Source organism: Lissotriton helveticus, chromosome 10 (assembly GCF_964261635.1).
Source record: "Lissotriton helveticus chromosome 10, aLisHel1.1, whole genome shotgun sequence".
Taxonomy (NCBI): Eukaryota; Metazoa; Chordata; class Amphibia; order Caudata; family Salamandridae; genus Lissotriton; species Lissotriton helveticus.
In genome coordinates, this window is record NC_136071.1 from 912,941,762 (window position 1) to 912,964,857 (window position 23,096).

The window sequence follows — 23,096 nt, forward strand, 5'->3', positions numbered from 1 at the left end:
TACCAACAGATAAAACATATGATTTTCCTAAATTAACAAAGAGATCCAAAGAACCCATAAAGGATACAAAACCATCAATTAAAATCTGTAGGCTCTTTGGTGTTCGCCCGAGGAGGACCGCATCATCTGCATAAAGCAGCACAGGAACCTGACGCGTCCCTACTCGTGGGCAATCTGATCCTAGCTGTAAAAGGTGCTGCTCTAAATTGTTAATATACAGGGAAAATAAAAAGGGTGCCAAAATACAGCCTTGGCGTACCCCACTTCTACAATAAAAAGGGTCAGTACATTCCCCCTCTGTATTATATCTTACTTGCGCTGAGGTATTACTGTGCAATTCTCTTAAGATTTTAATAAGGCCAACCTCTATCCCCATATTGGTCATCATGTCCCAGAGCTTTTCCCTATTGACGTGGTCAAAAGCAGCTGCCAGATCCATGAATCCCATATAAATGGATTCCGTACTGGCCTTAGTGTACTTTGCTGCTAGCATATAAAGGTTCAAGCACTGGTCGCTCGTGGACCGACCCTTCCTGAAACCGTACTGTGTATCAGAGATGACATTATTCGCCTCAGTCCACTCCGCCAGCCGGTTTAATATCCCCCTCCCCAAAATTTTGCCGGATACATCGATCAGGGAGATGGGGCGATAACATTGCGGGTCGTCCCTATTACCCTTTTTAAAAATCGGGACAATAATGGCCGTTGACCAAGAGGGCGGTAAGCCCTGACGAATTGCAGTGTTAATGACTCTTGTCATTATAGGGGCCCATAATTCCACTGAGTTTAGGAATAAATCTGGCGGGATTCCATCTGGACCTGGGGCCTTGTTCTTAGACAGCCCCTCAATCCCGACCTTAATCTCCTTTAATGAGAAGGCTACAGGCTGGGCTTGATCAACATTCCCTTGATCAAGTGATGGGCACGTTCCATGGTTATATAAAGCCCTATAATGAGCAATCCACGAATCTGGTGTTATATTTGTTCCTAATTTAGGGACTGTATCCTCCTGGAAGGTGGGCCTATTGATGATTCTCCAGAATTCAGTCATGTCCCTCTTTTCCCCCGCCTCCCTTAAATCCGCCCAACCTTCTACTTCTAGTGCATTTTTCCTCCTACTCAGCTCCCTCTTATACTTTTTCCCACATAAGGCAACTCGTATGGCATCTCTTGGCCTTATTTTAATACTATCTTTAAACCAGCGTGGTTGACTACCAATAACTTTTGTCCGGGCACTAGTTTTTAACAGCCCATCTACTAAGTCAGTAATATATTTAAATGCTGTAAGTAGCTGCTGTCCTTCTGTTGCCATGTCTAAACATGCCTCAAAAGCTAACTTCCCCTTCTCCATCAGTGATTTGTACAACCTATCTCCATCAATCTTAGACCACCTAAGGCGTCTACCCTGATCAGTGGCCCTCTCAATTATTGCAACGTGCTTAGTCCTGCTGGAATCGGCACGATAAGGAACATCTAATACCAATGGATTATGATCACTAAATGGGTTCCATTCAATCCCCACCCTGGAGATCCTATTTTTAAAAACCCTTGAGGCGAGAATGTAATCAATATATGACGAACAGCCTCTACGCTTGAAGGTCGGAGGCAAGGTCTCATCTTGCGGTAAATACACCATGTCCATGGTGTGAACCAGGTCATAGTCGTGTAAAAATTTTGTTAAAGCTTGACCTTCAGACAAGTGCTCAAAATGGGCTCCACTCTCCTCTGGGCATCCGGACCATGTTTCATCTATTGGAAAAAGGGCTGGACAAAGATGACAGTTAAAGTCCCCCATTACTAAGATGTTTTGTGCATGGGCCCGTACTTCATGGGTGGGAACCTGACACAATCTGTACTCCAGTTCTTTAATCAGTACATCACATCCTCCACCCGCCACATTGTTGTAAACATTAAACACTGTCAATTTAAGTCCTTTACCATTAAACCGCACCTCTTGGATGTCATGCGAGTTGCGGTTTGGGGTTGACCATGTGCCGCGGAGGTTCAGGTCTACATATACAGATAACCCACCCACCGCCCTACCTGGTCTAGATTTCCTTGCTGGAACAAAGAAACATTTGTACCCTTCTAAGTGTAGGGTACTATTATCAACTGCCCAAGTTTCTTGTAGGCAAATTACAGTAAATTTGGTTATGTACTGGCGCCATTCTTTATTGTTAAATTTCGCGGCCAGACCAGCTATGTTCCATGAAACTATTCTAATTGCCTCGTCCACTACCTCCCCCCTTTTGTCTCCCCAACCTGGGAGTTGCGGAGAAGTTAATTGCACATTATGTTCAACCACATTTCCCATCACTATATTTTGAAGGCAAGACTGCTCTAAAGGAGGGACATGGGCATTACTATTTTGGCTTAACTCTACCAGTGTAGGGGAACCATTTTGTAAGTCAGCAGTGTCATTGTCTGCTACACAAAGTCAATCAACTCCCTCCAAACCCGCCAATACAGAAAAACGATTAGAGGTAGGCAGGGAGTAATCAGCCCCGTGCCGCAGAAATGGTCTAAAACAGCCCCCCTGCATTTGAAAAGGGGGACCAAAACCAAAATTCTGGTGCCCAGATAAGGCGTCACTATAATGGCTTTGTTGATAAATTGGGGGCCTAAAATTAGTAACCGGAGCAAATAGTTCTCTAGGATAAAAGTAGGTCAGATCTCGTACAGTGATTGAGCTACCAACATTTTGGGAAAACCCATCTACAATATATCTGGCGACATTTTCATCTTGGAAATTCATTATCACAATGTCGCCTGATAGTTCCTTAGTTCTTTGGCCCAGCCAGGGAAGACGCCTAACGTTAAAAATTAGCCCGTTTAGATGTGGAGGGAGTGGGCAGTTCTGTCTCATCCAGTGTATGGCCTTATTTTTCAGCCCTCGCTGATCTTCTCCCCGTCCATCCGATAAGACTGGCACTCCGGTGAGAATGACTACGTACGGGGCCGCTTCCGGAGGTAAATCTACTCTATGCCACTTAGCTGGAAGAGGCCTGTTAAGTTTACCTTGACCAATAGATTTAGGGGCAATTCCAGGAGGGTTCAATTTTGGTGCTTGTCTAAGTGATTTTACTATTTCTCCTTCCTTTGTCTTCTTAGCACTATTATCGTTATTATTCGGCCCAACTACATTGGAGAGCAATATATTGCGAGGTTTTGGTATAGGTAGGATAGTAGTTTTAGATCCGTTTTGGACTTTAGCATTAATGATTGGGGGCAAAGCGGACTTTTGGGGCTCTAAGACTGGTTTTGTTAAGTCCTTAACTGCGACTTTAATTTCCCCAATGGCCTTATCTAGTTTCTCAAGTTGGTTAGTTAACGCCTTCATTCTCTCCACTAATGGTATTGTAAAAGCTTTTATTAATAGTTCTATTCTGCTCATAAGATTATTACTGGATGGGTCGTTAATCAGCGTAGGAGATGGGTTAGTCGTTATGGGTGGTGTGGATACCGTCAGAGTGGGTTTTTTAATAAGGCCCTCGCTATTGCTAGTGATCTTATTTATTTTTTTCCTAAGAGAGTCACCCCTCTTTTTCCTTCTTTTAGGCGGTGGGCCTTGAGGTCTAGGGGTTTTAGGTGTTGCTTTGGCTGTGTGAATTAAATCCACTTTATTATTTTATTTTATTTTATAGCACTTGTAAGGCGCGCAGCTACCCACAAAGGGTTTCCCGGCGCCGCTTCAGGCCGCTTCAGGCGGCAAAGTGTCTAACAAGATTTCAGCCTCTGACGCGATATAATTGAGAGCTGATTTATTTAGAGACTGGTCGCTGACAGCAACGATTGGGGAGGTCCTGTCTCGAAAATGCAGAGGGATACTATCATTTCGAGAAGTCTCGGAATCCTCAGAATCCCCTTTCACAGGGGAGATACTGTGGGTACTGTGGATAGGAGAGATCGTTAACTTTAGCCATCCCAAGGATGAACGCCTATTTTTAATCAGATCAATAGAACGGCGTCTCTCCGCCCGTCGTTCGGAGAGGGTGATTTCTTTATCGATTCCAATGTTGGGCCTCAGTAAAAAGTTATCCAGCGTACGCTGGCTAGCCCCTCCCATTGGGATTTGTTTATCCTTAACGGGAGACGACATCCTCGTATGCCGTTGGGATTTGCTCAAACACGCTGGCATGCCCCACAAATCAAACACATATCTTAACAAACTACCCAACTAGATACGGGCACCCTCAGCTTGCCCCCACACTAAGAGAATGTCTTGAAGTCAGTATAATATGAGTTCCCCACCATATATATTATTTATTCCACACCATAAAAATAATTTGCTGTGGGAATTCGGGGCGCTTATGGTTGTTGATGATGAGAGTACCAGGTTCAAGAAATCATTGTCAGAAGGGGGTCCTTATGCCTAAAAAAGTTTGACAAGAGGGGTCTCTGCATCAAAAAGTTTGAAGAGTCTGTTGATGAGGGTTTGGTGGGATACGTTGTTGAATTCTACTGAGAGGTCAAGGAGGATCAAGGCTGCAATCTCCCCGAGGTCTAGGAGGGTTCTGATGTAACCTCTGGCTGCGATCAGTGTTGTCCCTGTGCTGTGGTTCGCTTGGAGTCCTCAATTGGTGATGTCAAGCAGGTTGTTTTGTTCCAAGTATTAGGTGAGGTGTTGGTTGATGGCCTTCTCGACTACTTTGGCAGGGCAGGGTAGGGGAGCAGAGAGATTAATCGATAATTTTTGAGTTCGCTGGGTTCGGAGGAGGGAGTCTTTGGGAGGGGTCTTATCTGTGTGTGTTTCCAATCATCTGAGAAGGTTGCCTAATGGAGGTGTTGCGGATGTGATTGTGTTTTTTACTGATTCGATTGGTTCCGAGATTTAAAAAATGGTGCGGGCATGGGTCAGTGGATGCTCCAGAGTGGATAGACGACATGAGGGCTGTATTGGTTTGTGTGGTGCCCCTGTAGAGATCTTTTGGCTGGTGTGCGTTGGTTGATCAAGGCTGTTGAAGTGGAGAACTGTGGGATGGGGGTCGAAATTGTTGTATTTAGTGGCAATCTTGCTGTGGACATAGTCCGAGAGGGTGTCACAGAGTTCTTGGGATGGGTGGATTGTGTTCTTTGTGGCTGCCAGGTTGGAGTATTCTTTGACTGTTTTGTAAAGTTCTTTCATGTGGTTGGCTACTAAGTCGATGTGGGCTGTGATGTCTGCTCTCTTGGCTTCCTTGATTTTCCGGTGGTAGTTGCTGAGGGCTGCTTTGTGATCGGCTGTGATGTAAAGGTTCCTGGTGGAGCACCATAATTTCTAGAGTCTGTAGCAGCTGTCCTTGGTGTTTGTGAGTTCCGGGGTGTAGCAGCTAGTTGCCCTTGTTTTGTTGGTTCACACTGGCTTCATTGGGGTGACTGTTGGTGCATTTGGTGATCCAGGTGGGTAAGTTCTGGATGGCGCGGAGGGCCCGAGTCCACTGTGTTTGTTATCTTGCCCGAGCTGCCGTGCGAGGAGCTGTGCTTCCCGGTGGTTGTATGCTGTGCGCCACAGATGGTGAAGTGTACAATGGTATGGTTAGACCATGTGATTCCTGTGACGTGGCTGAATTTGAATTTTACTCTTGTCGCTGGAGGTGAAGATGGGGTTGAGTATGTGTCCTGCTTTGTGCGTGGGTTCAGAGACCAGTTGGTGGAGACCAATGTTGTTCATGTTCTCCAGCAGACTGGTAGAATGGGTGTCGCTGGGGTCATCCATGTGGGAATTGAGGACGCTGAGTAGGAAATAGTGATTGGAGTTGGCGATGAAGTTGGGGATGGTGTCGCAGAAGACCTGTTGAGGTCCCGGAGGTTGGAATACTAGGGTGCCTCTTACCGTTGTCTGGGCATCGGTCTGCAGATGGAAGTTGACGTGTTCCATGAGAGGTGTGGGGTCGTCGATGTATCAGATGGTTTCCTTGAAGATAATGGCGATGACTCCAGCGTGTTTGTTGGTGTGGTCTCAGTGTATCATCATCATGTAGCTGCCGGATGTTGCAGTGGCGATGTCGGGGTTTAAGGAGGGACTGAGCCATGCTTCAGTGATGAAGGCTACGTCAGTGGAGAGGGTGATGATGGCGTCCCAGACCTCTGTGGCGTGTTTGCAGTGGGATCGTTCATTGAGCAGACGCACTGGAGTAGTTTGGGTTGTTCGTGGTCTTCCTGGCAGGTGTGGCATGGGACCCTGTGCCGATTGGTGGTCCTGCATTGCAGGAAAAGCAGCAGTGTAGGCAGATAAAGGGTCCTTTGGTTGCTCGAGGAGTGGAGGTGCAGCAGTCGCTGTTGTGGCATCCAAGGCAAGGAGATCTTGGTGGGTGGCGGAAGGGCCAGGGTACCAGTGTGGACGAGCACAAACAGGCTTGCCTTTGTGTGCCTCACTGGTGTGTATGTGTTGCATAAGTTTATGCAAGGTTTGGGGATTTTCAAAAAGGGGTGAATGGGAATGTTTTGGCCATCAGAAGGCATACATTTGCTTCTTAGAGCCTGGTTTATTTGGACCAGGTCAGAGGCATTTTTTTCAACTCCTAAAGTGCTGGGCTGCCAAGGGATTAAGGGGTATATCTGTTATTGTATATTCTCCTTGTTTACATGTCATAGGCAGGGAGGAGAGTGTGGATGGCTTTCCAATCAGGCCTGGATTCTGGCTGTTTCCTACTTATTTACCAGTCCCTGGTACCTTTGCTCTACCAAACTTAAATTAAATTGTCATAGCAATATAAATGGTCATTAATGCACTCCGTTAACAAAATATTTTTCATCCCTCAGAAAAATGTATGCAAGTTTAGCATCTCATATTTTTAGGTTGTATTTGTTATTGATGTTTCTTCTCCCTTTTGCTTTATGTGAGAACTTATCCCACTAAGAACTTCTATTAAAAGCTTGTAATTTTATAAAGTTGATTACACAGGACATAGTCTCAACTGATAGCTGTTAAACAATACCCTGAGAAGGGCACGCTGGTGCACCATGTTTTTATAATATTAGAGCATGGAATTTGTGGAATAGATATAGATTCTGCCTCATATTGCCTAATTTACTCTTGAATGTGAAGGCTGAAAGTGATGGTCTTGATGCTATCAACAAGATTAGGGAGAGTTGTTCTGGGCCTGAGACTCTAACTATTCCATTTTATTCTATACCACAATCAATTCGGTTTTATGCTGCACCACCCAACAGAGATACTTCTTACGAAGAAACATATGGCGTGGCAAATGCTGGACAATATTCAAGGGCCCATACTGTCTTCTCCGGAGTTGCTCCAAGATCTTTTTTTTATTTGAAAATGCTTAATTTCCTGCAGAAAATTGGCAAAGAATCATGACATTTCAAACAATATTACACAATTTGTTTTGGAAGGTAAACAATAAGTGACTTGAATCTTAGATGAGTGAGTCAGCGAGTGATGTAAGTGGCCATATCACTTGAGTTTCCGGGGCCAGCAGCTTCATCTTTTCACAATCACTGATGTGAGGGTCTGCCATCACTGCATGCTTTTGTGTCCTTAGGCCCTGGTACTTCGTTCATGTTGAAGGAGGTTCTACTCAGAGGAATGAGGGGGCAGTTAATTGACTGCTATTATGCTGTCCCCCACTCTGCAATTGGGGTGATGAAGAGGGCTTTGCTCCTAATGGGCAACTGACCTGTTGTCCCTCCCCTCTTCTGCTCACATGCTGCATTTCCAGAACCACAGTTGCCACTGCAGATTAATGTGGATTATAGTGCTAAAAAGGGGCCTGCAACAAATTAGAGACCTGTATCTATCCAATCCTTAGACTGATCTATGGGGGAGAGGCCTGTTGCTGTTGTTTTTTGCTGCAGACCCTCCACATATACTCTAATAGATAGCACAGTATGCAACATAAAAATTCAAGATTTGGCATCTTCATGAAATCAGTAGGGGCACTCCACACTCTTCGGCACAAGAAACTATGGCAGGCAAGTCACAAGATGCTCAGTCTACTAATTGGCAGCAGACATCAGGCTAATGATTGTGGAGACAAACAAGCATCCGGGAGACGAGATGGAGGACTTGTCACATTACATCAATGTGAGACAACTGGGCCTGCCAGATCCCATTAAGAGTGGCTATGTGGAGACTTGCATCAATTGCCTTTTAAGGCAGTTCTTCGTAATGTGCTGTTGGAATCCCGGTTGTGTACAATGCTCATTGCATGCCTGGGCAGCTCCCCCAGAAGAATCCCGTCACGCCAGTGATGTTACAGATCCTGTGTTTTCATGATAAGATTAGCCTGGTCAATGCAGCAAGGGAAGCTAGTACGGTTGGCATCACCATAAATTACTAAACTTGTACCCTGACTTTTCACTGGCGATGAAGAAAGCATCTAGTGCTATGATGAGGTGAAGAATCAGATATTTATGCAAAAATGTTTCTATGAACAAATAATGAGCTGATGAGATATTCTTTGGACACTAGCTGTTGGTGATGGGCTCTGTGAATTGTTTGGGACAAACATGATATCCATGTGCGTAGTACCTATTCCCACACAACAAGTTATGTAGCTAAGTGCTACAGTGGTTACATTATTCATATTAGGCTGCCTGTCAGCACTCTATTTGATGACTCATTTGGGGTACACCCTTACTTGAATGGGTCATAAATGAGATGCTTCCCTTATTAAGTGGCATGTCTGCCTGCTTCCAATGTGTAGTGCCAATGTCAGTGGACTCTGATGAAGCAACGCCTTGGGTGTCAGCATAACACAGCATCAACATAACACACACCACATGTACAAATATTGTTTTGCTGTTGGGGAGAGCAAATGATTCACAGGGCTCTCCTGTCCCCCCCACCCCCCATCCTCTCAGACATGATTTTGATGTCTTGATTGCTGTTAAGTCAACACAACAACTTGTATCTGACTTGGGCATGGGGGGTTGTTGGGGTCCTCCCTGTCCAGTCTGCCTGGCAGGTTGAGTTCATTCTTGAAAGCGCCAGTGCTGGCCACCCCTGACTCGAGTCACAAATCTCAGGACTTCACCCCCTCCAACAACAGCAAACACCACAACTCAAGACCATGCAGAACCAGGCAATAACTAGCTGGCCAGCTCTACTCCATGGGGGAAGGCCTATCATTACCAACAGGCCCACTTGTCAGCCTAGTACAATTAGCACCGCCTACTAAATACCAGTTCCACCCCTGCCCAGTCAGGCCAAAGGACATTCTCTCAAGCTCAGCCTGGAACCCGGCTCCGTCTCTTGGAACCCGGCTCCGTCTCTTGGAACCCGGCTCCGTCTCCTGGAACCCGGCTCCGTCTCCTGGAACCCAGCTCTGTCTCCTGGAACCCAGCTCTGTCTCCTGGAACCCAGCTCTGTCTCCTGGAACCCGGCTCCTTCTCCTGGAACCCGGTGGAACCCGGCTCCTTCTCCTGGAACCCGGCTCCTTCTCCTGGAACCCGGCTCCTTCTCCTGGATCCCGGCTCCTTCTCCTGGATCCCGGCTCCTTCTCCTGGATCCCGGCTCCTTCTCCTGGATCCCGGCTCCTTCTCCTGGAACCCGGCTCCTTCTCCTGGAACCCGGCTCCTTCTCCTGGAACCCGGCTCCTTCTCCTGGAACCCGGCTCCTTCTCCTGGAACCCGGCTCCTTCTCCTGGAACTCGGCTCCTTCTCCTGGAACTCGGCTCCTTCTCCTGGAACTCGGCTCCTTCTCCTGGAACTCAGCTCCTTCTCCTGGAACCCAGCTCTGTCTCCTGAAACATGGCCCCGTCTTCTGCTCCTGGCTCCAAGCCTTGTGTTCTGGCTCCATATCCTGGAACTAGACTCCATCTCCTAGATTCCTGCTCCTAAGCAGTCATCATCTACTCCTGTCCATATGTTTGTGAGTGACAAGTTCCTCCACAATCCTCTACTTTGGGTGTTCTGTCTTTCTGGAGGTGTTTTGTACAACAAGGCTTTTGTCTCCAATTAGTGACTATTAAAGGAGATGCCTGCTGCTACCACTTGATACTCCGTGGCAATCCATGTAGTGGCTATAGAAACTCTTTGCTATGACTTCTGGCAGAAAGTACAACCATTGCATTCAGCTGTTGACCGATAAATAGTCCTTTTAAAGGTTTTTGCACAATAGTTGAGTTGCTTGATTTGAACATCAAACAAGAGTATCGGGTACCTACAGCCTAGACATCGTCTCTGATACAAACTACTTTGTGTAACATGGCTAAAGTAAAAGAAAACGTGACAGCAATGTATGGGGCTTTTCAGGGTACTGGCCATGATTCACATACATGGCCCAGACACAATTTGAAATCTGACCTGAGCTTTGAAATTAGTGATGCACGAGGAGCAAGTGCTGCGCTTTAGTAAAGACCAGCCCTTTAAGCAGCATCTCGTAATTACAAACTTAAACTGGTTCGGTTTAAGATCATAGCTCCCACAATATAAATAACGCACGTGTCTCCACCTCCGAATGTTTGTATCGTCCCTTGTGTCGGCTATACCAGGTGCTCAAGTATTGATCGTTCATTTCTACATATAATGTGTGAGATTCCACACCCACATGTGTTGGAAAGTGACCTGGAGGGATTGTTCATGTTTATTTTCACATCATTATTGCTTCTGAAAAGCAGAAAGAGGGACTCAGATGTTTTTTCTAGACCAAATCCAGATCGAATGTCGAAGACTGTGTTGTGACTATTTTCTGCAAAGTTAGTTTTCAGACGAATCTGAATATTTGTACCACTGGGATTAAATATTGTTTTTATGAACTAGCACATACCTCCTTGACAATGTGGCAAGTCCTTTCCCAAGTCAAAATTGTAAATCTGTGACACATGGAAATGTAATCAAACGAAAGTAAAAAAAAAAAAGAAATCTGAGATGACAAAACGTTTTAACGGATTTATGAAGCATTTTAAGAGTATCTGTATGCCCTGTACGCCATGAATGAATGAATGAATGAATGAATATAATCTTGTATAGCGCATGGCTACCCGGAGGCATCCCAGCGCTTTTAGACCTGACATCAGTGACAGTACCATTCAGTGAAACAGGAATGTCTTCAGCTGTTTCCTGAAGGCAAGATGGTTGGCTTCAAGCCTGATGTTCTCGGGGAGTTGGTTCCAGAATTTAGCTGCATGGAAGGAGAGCTGGCGACCACCCATGCGTGACCGCTTCACCCTCGGCACTACCAGCAAATTAAGATGGTTAGATCTCAGAGTTCTGAGAGATTGATGGCGGCGGAACAGAGGACGAAGGATGGCCGGGCCATTATTTGTTATAGATTCATGGGCCATACAAATTGTTTTGAACAAGATCCTTTCTTGTATCGGGAGCCAATGAAGAGACCGCAAAGCAGCCTTCGCAGAGCTGCGTCTAGGTACGTCCAAGAGTAGACGAGCTGCACAATTCTGGACAGATTGCAGTATTTTAATGGAGCCTGCAGGGGCACCAAGATAAACCGCATTTGTGTAGTCCAGTCGGGAGAGAATGAGGGACTGGACTAGCAGGCGTCTGGCCTCGAATGGAAGAAGGACCAAAACCTTCCTGAGGAGCCTGAGCAGACCATAGCAGGTCTCTGCAACTTTTCTGGCCTGAACTTGAAATCCCAAGGTGGAGTCAAGCCAGACCCCCAGACTCTTAATTTGGTTCTTGGGGGTAGGGGGGGGACCAAGACATTTCGGCCACCATGGATCAAGGTTGATGGGGGCCTTGTAACCCAGTAGCATGATGTCGGTTTTTGAACCGTTACGCTTAAGAAATGATGCGTCCATCCAGTCCAAAACCTTGGTAAAACAGGGGGCCAGATTATTAATCCCAGAGTACGAGGCGTCAACCCTGGGCAGGGAGACGACCAACTACGTATCGTCGGCGTAGGTGACCAATTGAATTCCCCAGGGAAGAACCACATCAGCAAGTGGCCTCATGTAGATGTTGAACATGGTCGGACTGAGTGAGGATCCCTGGGGAACGCCATGATGCAGTGGAAGTTGTTTCGACGATGATTCGTCCTCAAAGACCGAGAAGGATCTCCCCGTAAGAAAGGACTGGAGCCATTTGAGGGCAATACCTGTGACTCCCACCTGCCGCAGGCGGTGGATCAAGAGTGGGTGGGTTACTGTGTCGAAGGCTGCGCTAAGGTCCAGCAGGACCACCGCTGCGCAGCCTCCGGCGTCCACAATATTCCTAGTCTCCTCTACTACGGCCACTAGTGCAGCTTCGGTCCCCTGCCTGACTCTAAACCCGGTTTGGGTAGGGTGAAGGGCTCCCGTGATCTCAGTAAATGATGAAAGTGCCTGATTGACGTGTTTTTCTGCGTTTTACTAAGCCCAGGCAGCAGCGAGATGGGCCGATAGTTGGACCAATCTTCGGGATCCAGGCTAGATTTTTTAGAAGAGCCTTAACCCTAGCGTGCTTCCATGAAGGGGGAACCACGCCTGCTGCCAGGGAGGAGTTTATGACGTCTTTTATAACAGTATTTACAACAAGGGGTGGTGAGGGACAGAGTCTCTGAATTAAGCAGAATACTCTCACCCAGTCAAGAGATCAGGGCTAGATCCAACACAGTTTTTTAGCTCATTGCACCATCCCAGTTTCAGAACCTGGCTGTATGCCAAAAGCCAATTCTTACACTGGGAAGGAAACAAGCTTCCGGGGACCGGTTTCTGGCATTATAACAGGGCAGACAGTCGCCGAGACCTGTTTAAGGACCAATGGCGGGGCGACATCCAAAGGGGAGCCCGATTTAAGGTTACCGAGGAGCCTTTCTGCCATGGATAGATCAAGCAGAGGAAAGGAATCCAAGACTACGGGAGAACCAGGACCTATTATGGGAGAAAAGGCATCACCACACCTGGAAGGAAGCCAGAATAGATATTGGCCACCTTGGTAGCAAAAAAGCAGGCCAGGTCATCACAGCGTTTCTGGGGGTCAGGGGCTGCATTAACCGGACGATGGGGGGGGTGACCAAAGATTGGAATATTTAAAAAAGTTCCCTAGGCATGTTAGCTGCAGCAGCAATTTTTTCCTGATAGTAAGCGGATTGTGCAGTTTTTAGTTGGTTCTTATATGTTCTGAGAGTAGATCTATATTCATTTTTATTGACAGCTGAGAAATGTTTCCTCCATTGTCTTTCGGCCCGCTTGCAGCATTGTTTAAGACTCTTTAATTCCGTGGAGTACCAAGGCATTTTGTTTGACCCACTACGATGGCACACTTCTTTCTTGGGCAAAGTGGAATCTAAGGTGGTCTCTAACCACTTATTAAAAGCGGCATTGGCTACAATGGGATTATCATGGGTAACAGGGGGAAACTTCTTCAAGGCTGCAACCCAGTCATCCAGGAGTAATTTCGACCAGATCCGGTTAAATTTCTTGGTTAATTTAACTGGATAATTTGGGTCGGACGGGATCCAAGTAAACGAAAGCAATGCATGGTCGGACCATGGAACAAAGAGCGACTCATCACAACTAATGTCTCCGAGATTAGTAAAAAAGTGGTCAATCAAATGCGCCGCTAGGTGAGTGGGTCCAGACACAATTTGTTTCAATTGTAATATCCCTAGAGCATCCAGCAGATCTTGCGATGAAAGAGCCTCTAGGTGTATATTGAGATCACCTAAAATGGAAAAGTTAGATGTACTACTAATAGTGTGGTGATCTTATCGTGGAGATTGTTACAGAAACTGTTATGTGCTCCAGGTGGTCTGTAGACCAGAATCCCCGAAAAGGTGCACGTAGGGGAGAAAGAGATGCAAAACGCCATACTCTCACATTCAGAGAGAGGACTCTCAGAGATTCGGCACACAAATAAGTTCTTATAAATTATTGCGACCCCTACTCCTCGACCAGTTTAGCGGTCGAGCCTACAGATCAAATATCTGGGTGGGAGAACCCGAACTATATCTGGGTCAGATGTCTCCGTTAGCCACGTTTCCGTCAGGAAAAGGACGTCAGGGTCTCGCTCCTCCAGAAGCAAGCGGATTTCAACCGCGTGCTTCGGGAGGGACCGACAGTTTAGCAGTGCTAGTGAATATGAATTGGCTTTTTCATTAGGGTTACATTGGGGGCAGAGGGTCCTTAACTCCTCCAGTGGAATAAGGCTGGGACAGAAGGTGGTCGAATCACCTCTCAGTAACCAAAGCTGTTCCCCACTATAATGTAATTTCTCAGGTACGGAGAGACCCATCCTCCCAGCCCCTGGCCCCGTCCTGGCCCGGACGGGCACAGACGGGCTTTCCGTAGGCACTCCTTTGGCGCGATTGGGGGCGTCCGCTACCGCGTATTCTGCGCGTAGGAGTGATCGTCTTAATTTATGCGCTTCAGCACGGGTCCAGCGCTTCCTCCCCAAAGACTAGAGCAGCAACCTGCCTCCTCCCCAAGATGGCCACTGTGAGTACCCGGCCACCTCCAAGCCCCAAATCAATTCAGCTCCTAATCGGCTGAAGTGAGGGAAATCTGGTCCCTAATGCGGCGCAAAAAAATGTGAGCCTAATGGCTAAAATATGAGGGGAATACAATGGATTTTATTAAAAACAATGCGGTCAAGTAAAGTGCATTAAAAATTAGTGCAGAGGAATCTAACTCCCAGCTTCCGCCTCAGGAGAGGAGAAAGTGTCCCTAGGTCTGACCAGAACAATCTCGCCCGCTCAACTTATGCGCTTTAGCGCGGGTCCAGCGCTTCCTCCCCAAAGACTAGAGCAGCAACCTGCCTCCTCCCCAAGATTGCCGCTGTGAGTAGTCGGCCACCTCCAAGCCCCGAATCAATTCAGCTCCTAATCGGCTGAAGTGAGGGAAATCAGGTCCCTAATGCGGCGCAAACAAATGTGAGCCTAATGGCTAAAATATGAGGGGAATACAATGGATTTTATGAAAAACAATGCGGTCAAGTGAAGTGCATTAAAAATGAGTGCAGAGGAATCTAACTCCCGGCTTCCGCCTCAGGAGTGGAGAAAGTGTCCCTAGGTCTCGATGAATTGTTCTACGCAAGCTGACAGTTTTATAGATTTTAGGCAAGACATCCTCCCCCTACATATCTGTGGATGATCAACTTCTGTTAAATAGGTACAATAAGCCAAAAATACATTTAGTGGACTATAGTGATACTAAAAAGGGAGATTACTCTAATCTCTATACTAATAGAGTGGCAATGGATCAAACCCTGTCAGCCATTGTTGGTTCTAACTGGCATTCACATTTTTGATCAGCTTACAAGATAGCCATTCAATATTATAACTGTAGACCATGGCATCTTGACTTTTTGGTTTCCTCCTATCTGATCATTTCATTTGAATTGTACCTTGGAGGGCTGTTGCTCTGTGTCGGAACACGAGCCGGGAAGGTGAAACCAGACCTCGTAGGGGCCAGTGCAGAACGCCTCCCGAAGGCGGGGGCACCAGAAAATCCAGCGAAAGAGGAGGCGCACTGTATTAGTCCCCCTTTCGGACCGCTACTCACCCAGTAACAGCGGAGGGGCGCAAGCGGTCAAGGGGGTCAAAAGGGGATGGGGCCCCCCTTCATGCCATACAAAGACCCATTGCCTCCGAATCCCACCCACCCATGCCAAAAGAAGTGGTTGTCGCAGCCGCAGAGTCGATTGGAAGGGGGGAAGGCGGAGGCAACCCAAAGAAATACCCGGAGGGGAAAGTAACCTATGTAGAAGAGCTGCTCACCCAGTGATGTTGGAATGCCTCACTGAATGGACATAGGGTGAGCAAATGACCTCACACAACCACAGACAGATTAGAAGAGCTGCTCGCACAGTGTTTTTGGGATGACACACGGTAGGGGAACTGAGGAGCAGGCGAGTGGCCAGCAAGGGTCCAGGGCAAGTGGAACAGCACTTGCAGCCCGGGCCGGACCTAATGGATGCCCACAGAGTCAGTAGCTAGGGAAACCTAGACCCGCAAACACTAAGACACTTGCATAAAGGGGACCCTCGAGCAGGGTAGTGCTGTCATCCAAAGACAGAGCCAAACATTTGGAGGACAATGTGTGATCTAAAGTAAAATGGGTTGCAAATGACCAACCAGTAAGTTGCAAGATGTATAATCCTTGTTCTAAAATAAACTGCGGCCTTTCTATGCACCATAATATTTTGTCCCTGGAATGAAAGGGATGCAGGATGACAAGGCGGCAAGGAAGGGGGAGGAGGGGCGAACTCGCCGCCTGGGTGGGGCTATGCACAAGGCTACTGTGCAGAAGTTCTTCGGAGAAAGTATTTTATGCTGCATTCATTTTTATGACCTCATTAAAAGGCATATTTTCTTCATAATTATTGCAAACCGAAGTTTTTGCATGTACTAGTAACAGGCATCTGTTCGGTTAACATGCACATGTCTGGCTCGCTACCAAATAACTTTTCTGCCAGTTATTGGTGCCGCTGTGTTCTTCTGTGCTTGTCCCTTTTATTTAAGCCAGTGGGTTGTCCCACGTCTTCTGGGCTTGTACGTCCACGCCATATGTGGGCAAGAGCAGCTGGTTAGGAGATGGTGATTGGCTGTGCAGAATTCTGTTTCAGTAACTTTGATGAGCAAGGGAAGTGGTGTGTTCCCTCCATGTGCTCTGTGAGCTGCCTACTGGCTGTCTTTGAAGCTACCCTGAAAACTGAGTGTCTGCTGTCTGAAACATTAATTCAAGAAAGCTGACATGACAAATTAAAGATAATAACTACAGTCTGTTATTTGCTTGAACACATGCTCATCACACCTGCCAGAGCTCCCACGTTACTTGTCAGTGACTGACGTATATGAAGATAAAGATTTGTCAGTGGGAGCTGACGGTTCAATCACTTAAACTCAGAAGCAGTTTTCTAAAGGACCGGCGGCGCTAGAAGTGTATTCGTTGGTGCTTCACCATTGCCGGAGGGAGCTGCAGATTGAAATCCCATATAGGATTCATCCTTTGGAAGTCAGTAAAGTTAGCACCATTGCTTTTAGCATCATAAAGTCAATTCAGTGAGTGTTACGTCAGTAGTGCTAATTATATTCACGTATTACTTCTGAAGCTGAAATGGAACGTTTGCAGGTGACTGAATGTGCCACGTAGCATTATCCTACACAGCACACTCTTGTGCAAAACACTATAGGGCCTACTCAAGAATGGTATTTTTGTAGTACGTTTTGTAATTCTTCAATAGCACTACAGACGTACAGGAAAATGCTATTCACAAAATTATCTTTTCTGTGTGGAGATCTCCACCCCAACTGCAGAGTCATCACATAAGTAGGTGTTTTTATTAGTAATAAATGGGGTAGTAGCTGGAATATGGTGAATATTTACAACACAAACAAAAGAGTAAGACCACTTCTATTTATAAATTGCACTTCTGTAGGTACCACTTGGAAAAAAGACCCCAAAACAGTAGTAAATGTACTCCAGCACCATCTCACTGATACTGCAACACCCTCCCATGGAAAATAAAGGCAGTAGAGGTTTAAAATAGAAACCTGTAGAACATTTTAAATTAAAATATTTCAAATAGTTATCAATATAAATAATATTCATGTAAGTGTAAAATATTATATACAAAAAAAATCATTATTTTATTTTAACATGTTAACTTTTTGAATTGAAAATTCAAGGTAACATTAACTTGTATTAAAATATAACTAGATTACTTTTAATTAATTCTATACATCACTTACAATAATTGTAATATATAATATTACATTATAAGATTTCTGTTTAGGTGACAATTCTTTTTAAATAAACATTGGAAAAATAATTTTAATTATATATATTCAAAGTAATAAAAGTTCAATTTTACAAGTTAAGGCTGTAGCATTTTTTTTATTGTACATTTAAATGAATATACTTTAATTTACATGAATGTTCAACCAAATTTTTTTTTTCGAGTTCCATAAACTTTTTAATCTTTTTCCCTATACTTTACAAAAGAGAGACTCCACAATCTGGGAAGAGATCTTCATATCGTAATGTATAGGGAAAAGTAAAGAAATAAAAAAGGCCATGCGTGGACTACACTGTTTTTTCTTTTCTTTTTAAACCGGGTTTATTGATTTTATCAGCAAGAAACCAAATGTGATGACCAAGAAAAGTTATTGAATAATCAAACATCGGCGTGTAAAATATTTAAATGCTATCTATTCAACACTTTCAGAGTTGTATGAGGAGAACAATCTCTTATGGCAAATACCATTATATTGGCATTTGAAGAATAGTTTGGTTACCCCTTTATAATTTTTTTGGCATTTTTCTAATTTGCATCACATTTTTCACTATCTTAGATGTTCTCTAAGTTTAGAAAATACAAACATGTGATTTTCTATTAGGCTAGCATCAACCTTAAGAGAGGCATAGTTACACCTCTGTAACATATACGTATTACATAAAAAACACAGCTAAAGTTTACTTATGGTTGCAGAATTAAACCTAACAAAACAATGTAATTGGCCAGTTATGGTTATGTACACTGCCATCGTAAGTCGTGCCCCTGATATGAAAATCGTAATACACCCACCAAAGACCCTGCTCACAACCTCAAACTTGATGTGACACAAGACACCTCTGATGACATCACTGGTAACATTACATTTCACCTTAGCATTACAATTATGAATGATGTTGCTAAGGATATGCCACTAATTTGTTTGAGTAAGTGTTGTTATTTAGTAATAGATGTGTACACTTCTATAATTTACTCTTACTAATGTGGTATTGTTGTAAGTAGTGTGTTTGGTGGGCAAGTTCTGGTATTTATGGCAGGGGCAAGAGTTATAGTTTGAGTAACTGGTGAAATTTCAGGCATTTCTAGGTGTTATTTCGTAAACATAACAGCACTTAAAAGGGTAATTTTATATAATGTCAGAGGTTTTTAAAAATATATATGACATCTTTTGAGCTGAAGAAATCATCTGTTATATCTTTGCTCTGATGACGAATAGTCCATTTTATGCGTCTTACAAGCAGAAGCAACCATAAAGTACCATTAACAAAGTGTTTTTAGTGACTATACATCGTGAGTCTCCAGTTAAGGTAGAGATACTTAGTCCTTGGGAAAAGGATTTATTAGACTTTTAGTAATCGTGGTGGTGCTTTACGAATGTGCACGATACTTGTCAGCACTTCAGTTAAAGTGCAGTGTTTGCCTGGTGGTTGCTCGGGGAAAGGGAGTACAAAGCTATTGGGTGTGATCCTGAAGAAGCATTTCCAATTTTAGGCCATGTAAATTTTTTCCTCTGTTACAGCAAAAGAAAAACTGCTCAACAAATCTGCGTGAATCGTGGCATGAAATCGAACTTTTATCAAAATAGATCTTTTGTTATTTGCAGTAATTCATTCTATATGCTTTGAGATGTTCCAAAAAGGTGATTATGGGACTTGTCTTTTGATAGGTGTGCAAAACGTTTGCAGTTAAGAAAGCAGCCACAAAAATGAACTCTTCAGTCTGTTTGAAGCTGAACACTTTCTCCAGCCCACCATATTGTGCTGTTGCATTATATCTTCATTCTTTTGACATAGTTGTAGAAAGTATGTTTTGGGGTTTTTGAGGGGGAGAGTAGGGTCAGCCAATTCTGTTCCCCGTACGCTGTTGAAGTGATCAACAAAATAGTGAAAAGGTGCGACTTGGCGTGTAGAGGAAATGGCTTTACGTTGCCGATGGAGAGATGGCAGGTTTTAGTTTTAAGTGATCAAAATATGTTTCTGCTATGGCTACCTGCAAAACCGTCATGTGCCAGTACCAACTGGTTGGTATTTGCTTCAGGGCCTGACCCTTTACAAAGTGTTTACTGGTACCACTGGAGAGGTCGGTGCAGGCCTATAGAGCAGAGAGCTCAAAAATTATTCCTTTGAACTATAGCTTGATGAAGCACAAGTTTTATAACAATATTTTGTTTTAAGTTGTATGACTTTTAATTTTGTTGAACACATTTTGATAGACTTTATCGAACACAATATGTTCCCCTAACTGTAAGACAGCATGTTATTTTATTTACAAAATTTGCACTCTAGAACACGCTAGATAAGGAGTGAGCAGAGGAGAGCTCTAAACCTGGCTGGTACAGGCAGCATGCTTGGGCATAGCAATATATACTTTTATTAATACGTTAATATGCATGACACTACTGGTAGCATGTTGGAAGGTTTTTTATGCTAAAGAACATCTGCATATCTTTTATTATTTAATATGTTTGACTTCTTTTTATTTTAGGATTTGTGTTTGTGGATATCCTCGCCAGCATGTAAGAAAGTACAAGGGTGGAAAGAGCAGAATATCCGTGTCCCCTGATTTCATGGTGCAAATGCTAACTGGAATATATTATGCCTTGTAAGTATAGCTGTTGCAGTTTTGTATATGTACGACTGAATGATTATGGGCCGATTTATAAAAAAATAAAATAAAAAAAAGCATTTTGTGCACCTTTGTTAAACTTAAAGTGTGACATGTCAACTTGACGTCACACAGCTGCGAAATGTGTTCCCCTGCCATCGGTATTACAGAAGGTGTCGTGCAAACATCCGCACTCCCTTCAATAATACAGAAGTACCTCCAGGTGCAAAGGTCCGTTGTGCCCCAGAACACTTATGTTAATTTACTACAGGCAATAAAACTGCTTGCTTACATTTTACGCCTTAGAGTACTTGAACATGTTTGATTGTAATAGTTCTGTTTGCAGGCTCCTAGGTTCTTCTGTAAATCCGATTGAGGACCTATCTTTATTCCAAATACAGGAGGAAATGTCCCTCTGTTAAAGCCTAAGCTTTGTGACTTGGGCCGTCGGTGATTTATAATGCTGCACAACTTTGAGACCAGACATGAATTAACTGCCTAGCAGCAACAAGGCTTAGTTTTCATATTTCGTTGATGTACGAGGTCCATACTCACTGATGCTCACCAACTGAAGATTGATAGACTTCCTATGATAGCAGGGATCAGTAGAACTACGTTGGTATGATTTTTATCCTTCCTACATAACTGTACGCATCAAGTGAAATTGGGCCAATTCCTATTGGAATCTGCTGGCATCACTTGTGGTGTTCCCCAAGGATCTGTCTTGTTACTTGCTGTATTCAGTGCTTACTTTTTCAATGCTGCCTGAAAAGTGGCAGGCAGCGGCAGACCAAATATGCACTGTGAATGTACAACTTTAAGTTAGGGCACACCTATTACCACACTAATTCTAGTGTTTATGACCAAAATTGATTGTTTTTTCTTTTCATATTTAATTTCTTGTGTGCACTGCACTTCCTACACTAGTGTTGAGTGTTTCTTATAAAACCAGCTTGCCCACCGCTTCGTTACGCTGTTTTAGAGTCTCTCCGGCCCCAAGGCTCCTGTTCATTTTGCGCTGTACTCTGCCCTGTAGAAGTTTCACTTTTCCCATTACAAACAGGCACTGTGTTGCTGATTCAAAAGTAAAAGCTGTTTAACTAAATTTTTGATGGTTAATTTGTTCCAAACAGTTGTTTGCTGATAGCCGAAACTGGTCTTAAAATATAGTCAGTCTTGATCAATGTTACTGGCCCAATGTGCATTTAAAAGCACTTGTTTGACTCATTTAGAGAAAGATTCCTTGTGGATATCCCTTCTGCAAGTGGTATTTAAACGCCTCTCATGATTCCGTCCAGGAAATTGACTACATATTGCTTGTTGGAAAGTCTCTTTCCAGTATCACTCGCTGTTGTCACAAACTGACAAAGAAGTTGCAAAAACCACATACCCTTCCGTTCAAGTAACTTTCCATGTTCTTTGCACCCTATCTATGGATATTGACTTGGAAAACACACTTGTAAATTTTTTTGGTTAAAACCCATTTTACAATTACAGTATTTCCACCCCTAAGTTGTTTCCATCCATTTTCTTTATTTCCTTCTTCACCCATCATACACCAGACCTTCTACCGTAGCTACGGATAAGCAGCATCTATAGTCTTGTTTTTAGGGATGGATTCTGGAGGTAGGGCTAGGGGAATAGCACATAAATGCGTACAAATGGTTATGAACTCTTAAAGGCCAATTACGATGTCGGTCGGAAAGCCTCCGCCCGCTATTCAGAAGCTTTCTGATCGCAGTCAGAGCCTTTCCAACTGACATGTTCATTTTGCGGTCCGCCTGCCGAATTACAATGTAGGCGAACGGAGCATAAACCGAGCAGTCATGCTGATGCAGTTCTGACTGGCTCTCTGAGTCTTCTGGCCGGTCAGACCCACACCGTAACCCCCTTTAGACTGCGTTTTTGTCGTCGGGATTACGATGTCGGTTTCCGACAGCCTTACCGTGTTGGCCTTTCCGACATGGAAATGCTCTCGGAAAGCACCTTTGGGCACCCTAAGTAGGGCCCGCTTGCCTCCGTGGACTACGGTTGGTGGCCAAGGGGGTACCTAGGGTGACCCCCTGTAAATCCTTGCACTGTGTAGCAGGCATCGTGGGGTACCCAGGACTATCTTGAGCTAGTTTGCACACCTTTTTACCTGGATTTACAGATTAAATAAGTACGTGGATTATTTTAAAATAAATCTATATTTGCATACACAAGAACAAAACTCTTAAGGAACGTTTCAAAGCACCTCAGAAAAAAACGAAAGAGGAAACGGGAGGCATATGACAATGTTATAATTGTATACATTGCAATAATGTAATAATAGCGATAGTATCATGCATCCCTGATCAGGAGAGGTCATCAAAATACGTAATTCTTCCACCTTCAACACACACATTATTTGCAGTATAAAATGTCCATAAGTATTGTTGTACGTAGGCAAAACCGAGCGCAAAGTAAATATTTGGATCACAGAGCATAAGAGCATGATACAAAATCCAAATGTAAATTCCAATTTAGTGGTTCACTGGTTAGACTCCAAACACACTATCTCACAACTGAGGTTTCGAATCATTGAAGCAATTGAGACACACACAGGTTACAATAATTCCCAGTTATTATTACAACATGAAATATATTTCATAATAAAACATTTACAAGATAAAACATTTAGACACAATGGCGCCCAATGGACTTTTTATTTTTTATTTTTTATTTTATTGGAGTTCATGGTGCAATAAGGAAATACATAAATAGCCATAAGCAAGGTATAAGAACATCTGATACAATTATATGATCGCTCATATATAAGCAGTTAAAAAACACAATATTTCATGTGGGGATAAAAATTGTATAGAAGATCTGTCAGTAAATATAACAATACAGTA

The 23,096-nt window shown here is 44.1% G+C and overlaps 1 protein-coding gene across 6 annotated transcripts in view; it reads left to right on the forward strand.

The window, feature by feature from the left end:
- The window catches only part of HYCC1 (hyccin PI4KA lipid kinase complex subunit 1), a 431,878-nt gene that overhangs the window by 318,165 nt on the left and 90,617 nt on the right, over window positions 1–23,096 (forward strand). For all 6 annotated transcript variants that reach the window (XM_078663565.1, XM_078663562.1, XM_078663567.1 and 3 more), the window contains one exon: window positions 20,101–20,217. In XM_078663565.1, the coding sequence (XP_078519691.1) occupies window positions 20,101–20,217 (117 nt within the window). The remainder of the gene's footprint in view (window positions 1–20,100; window positions 20,218–23,096) is intronic.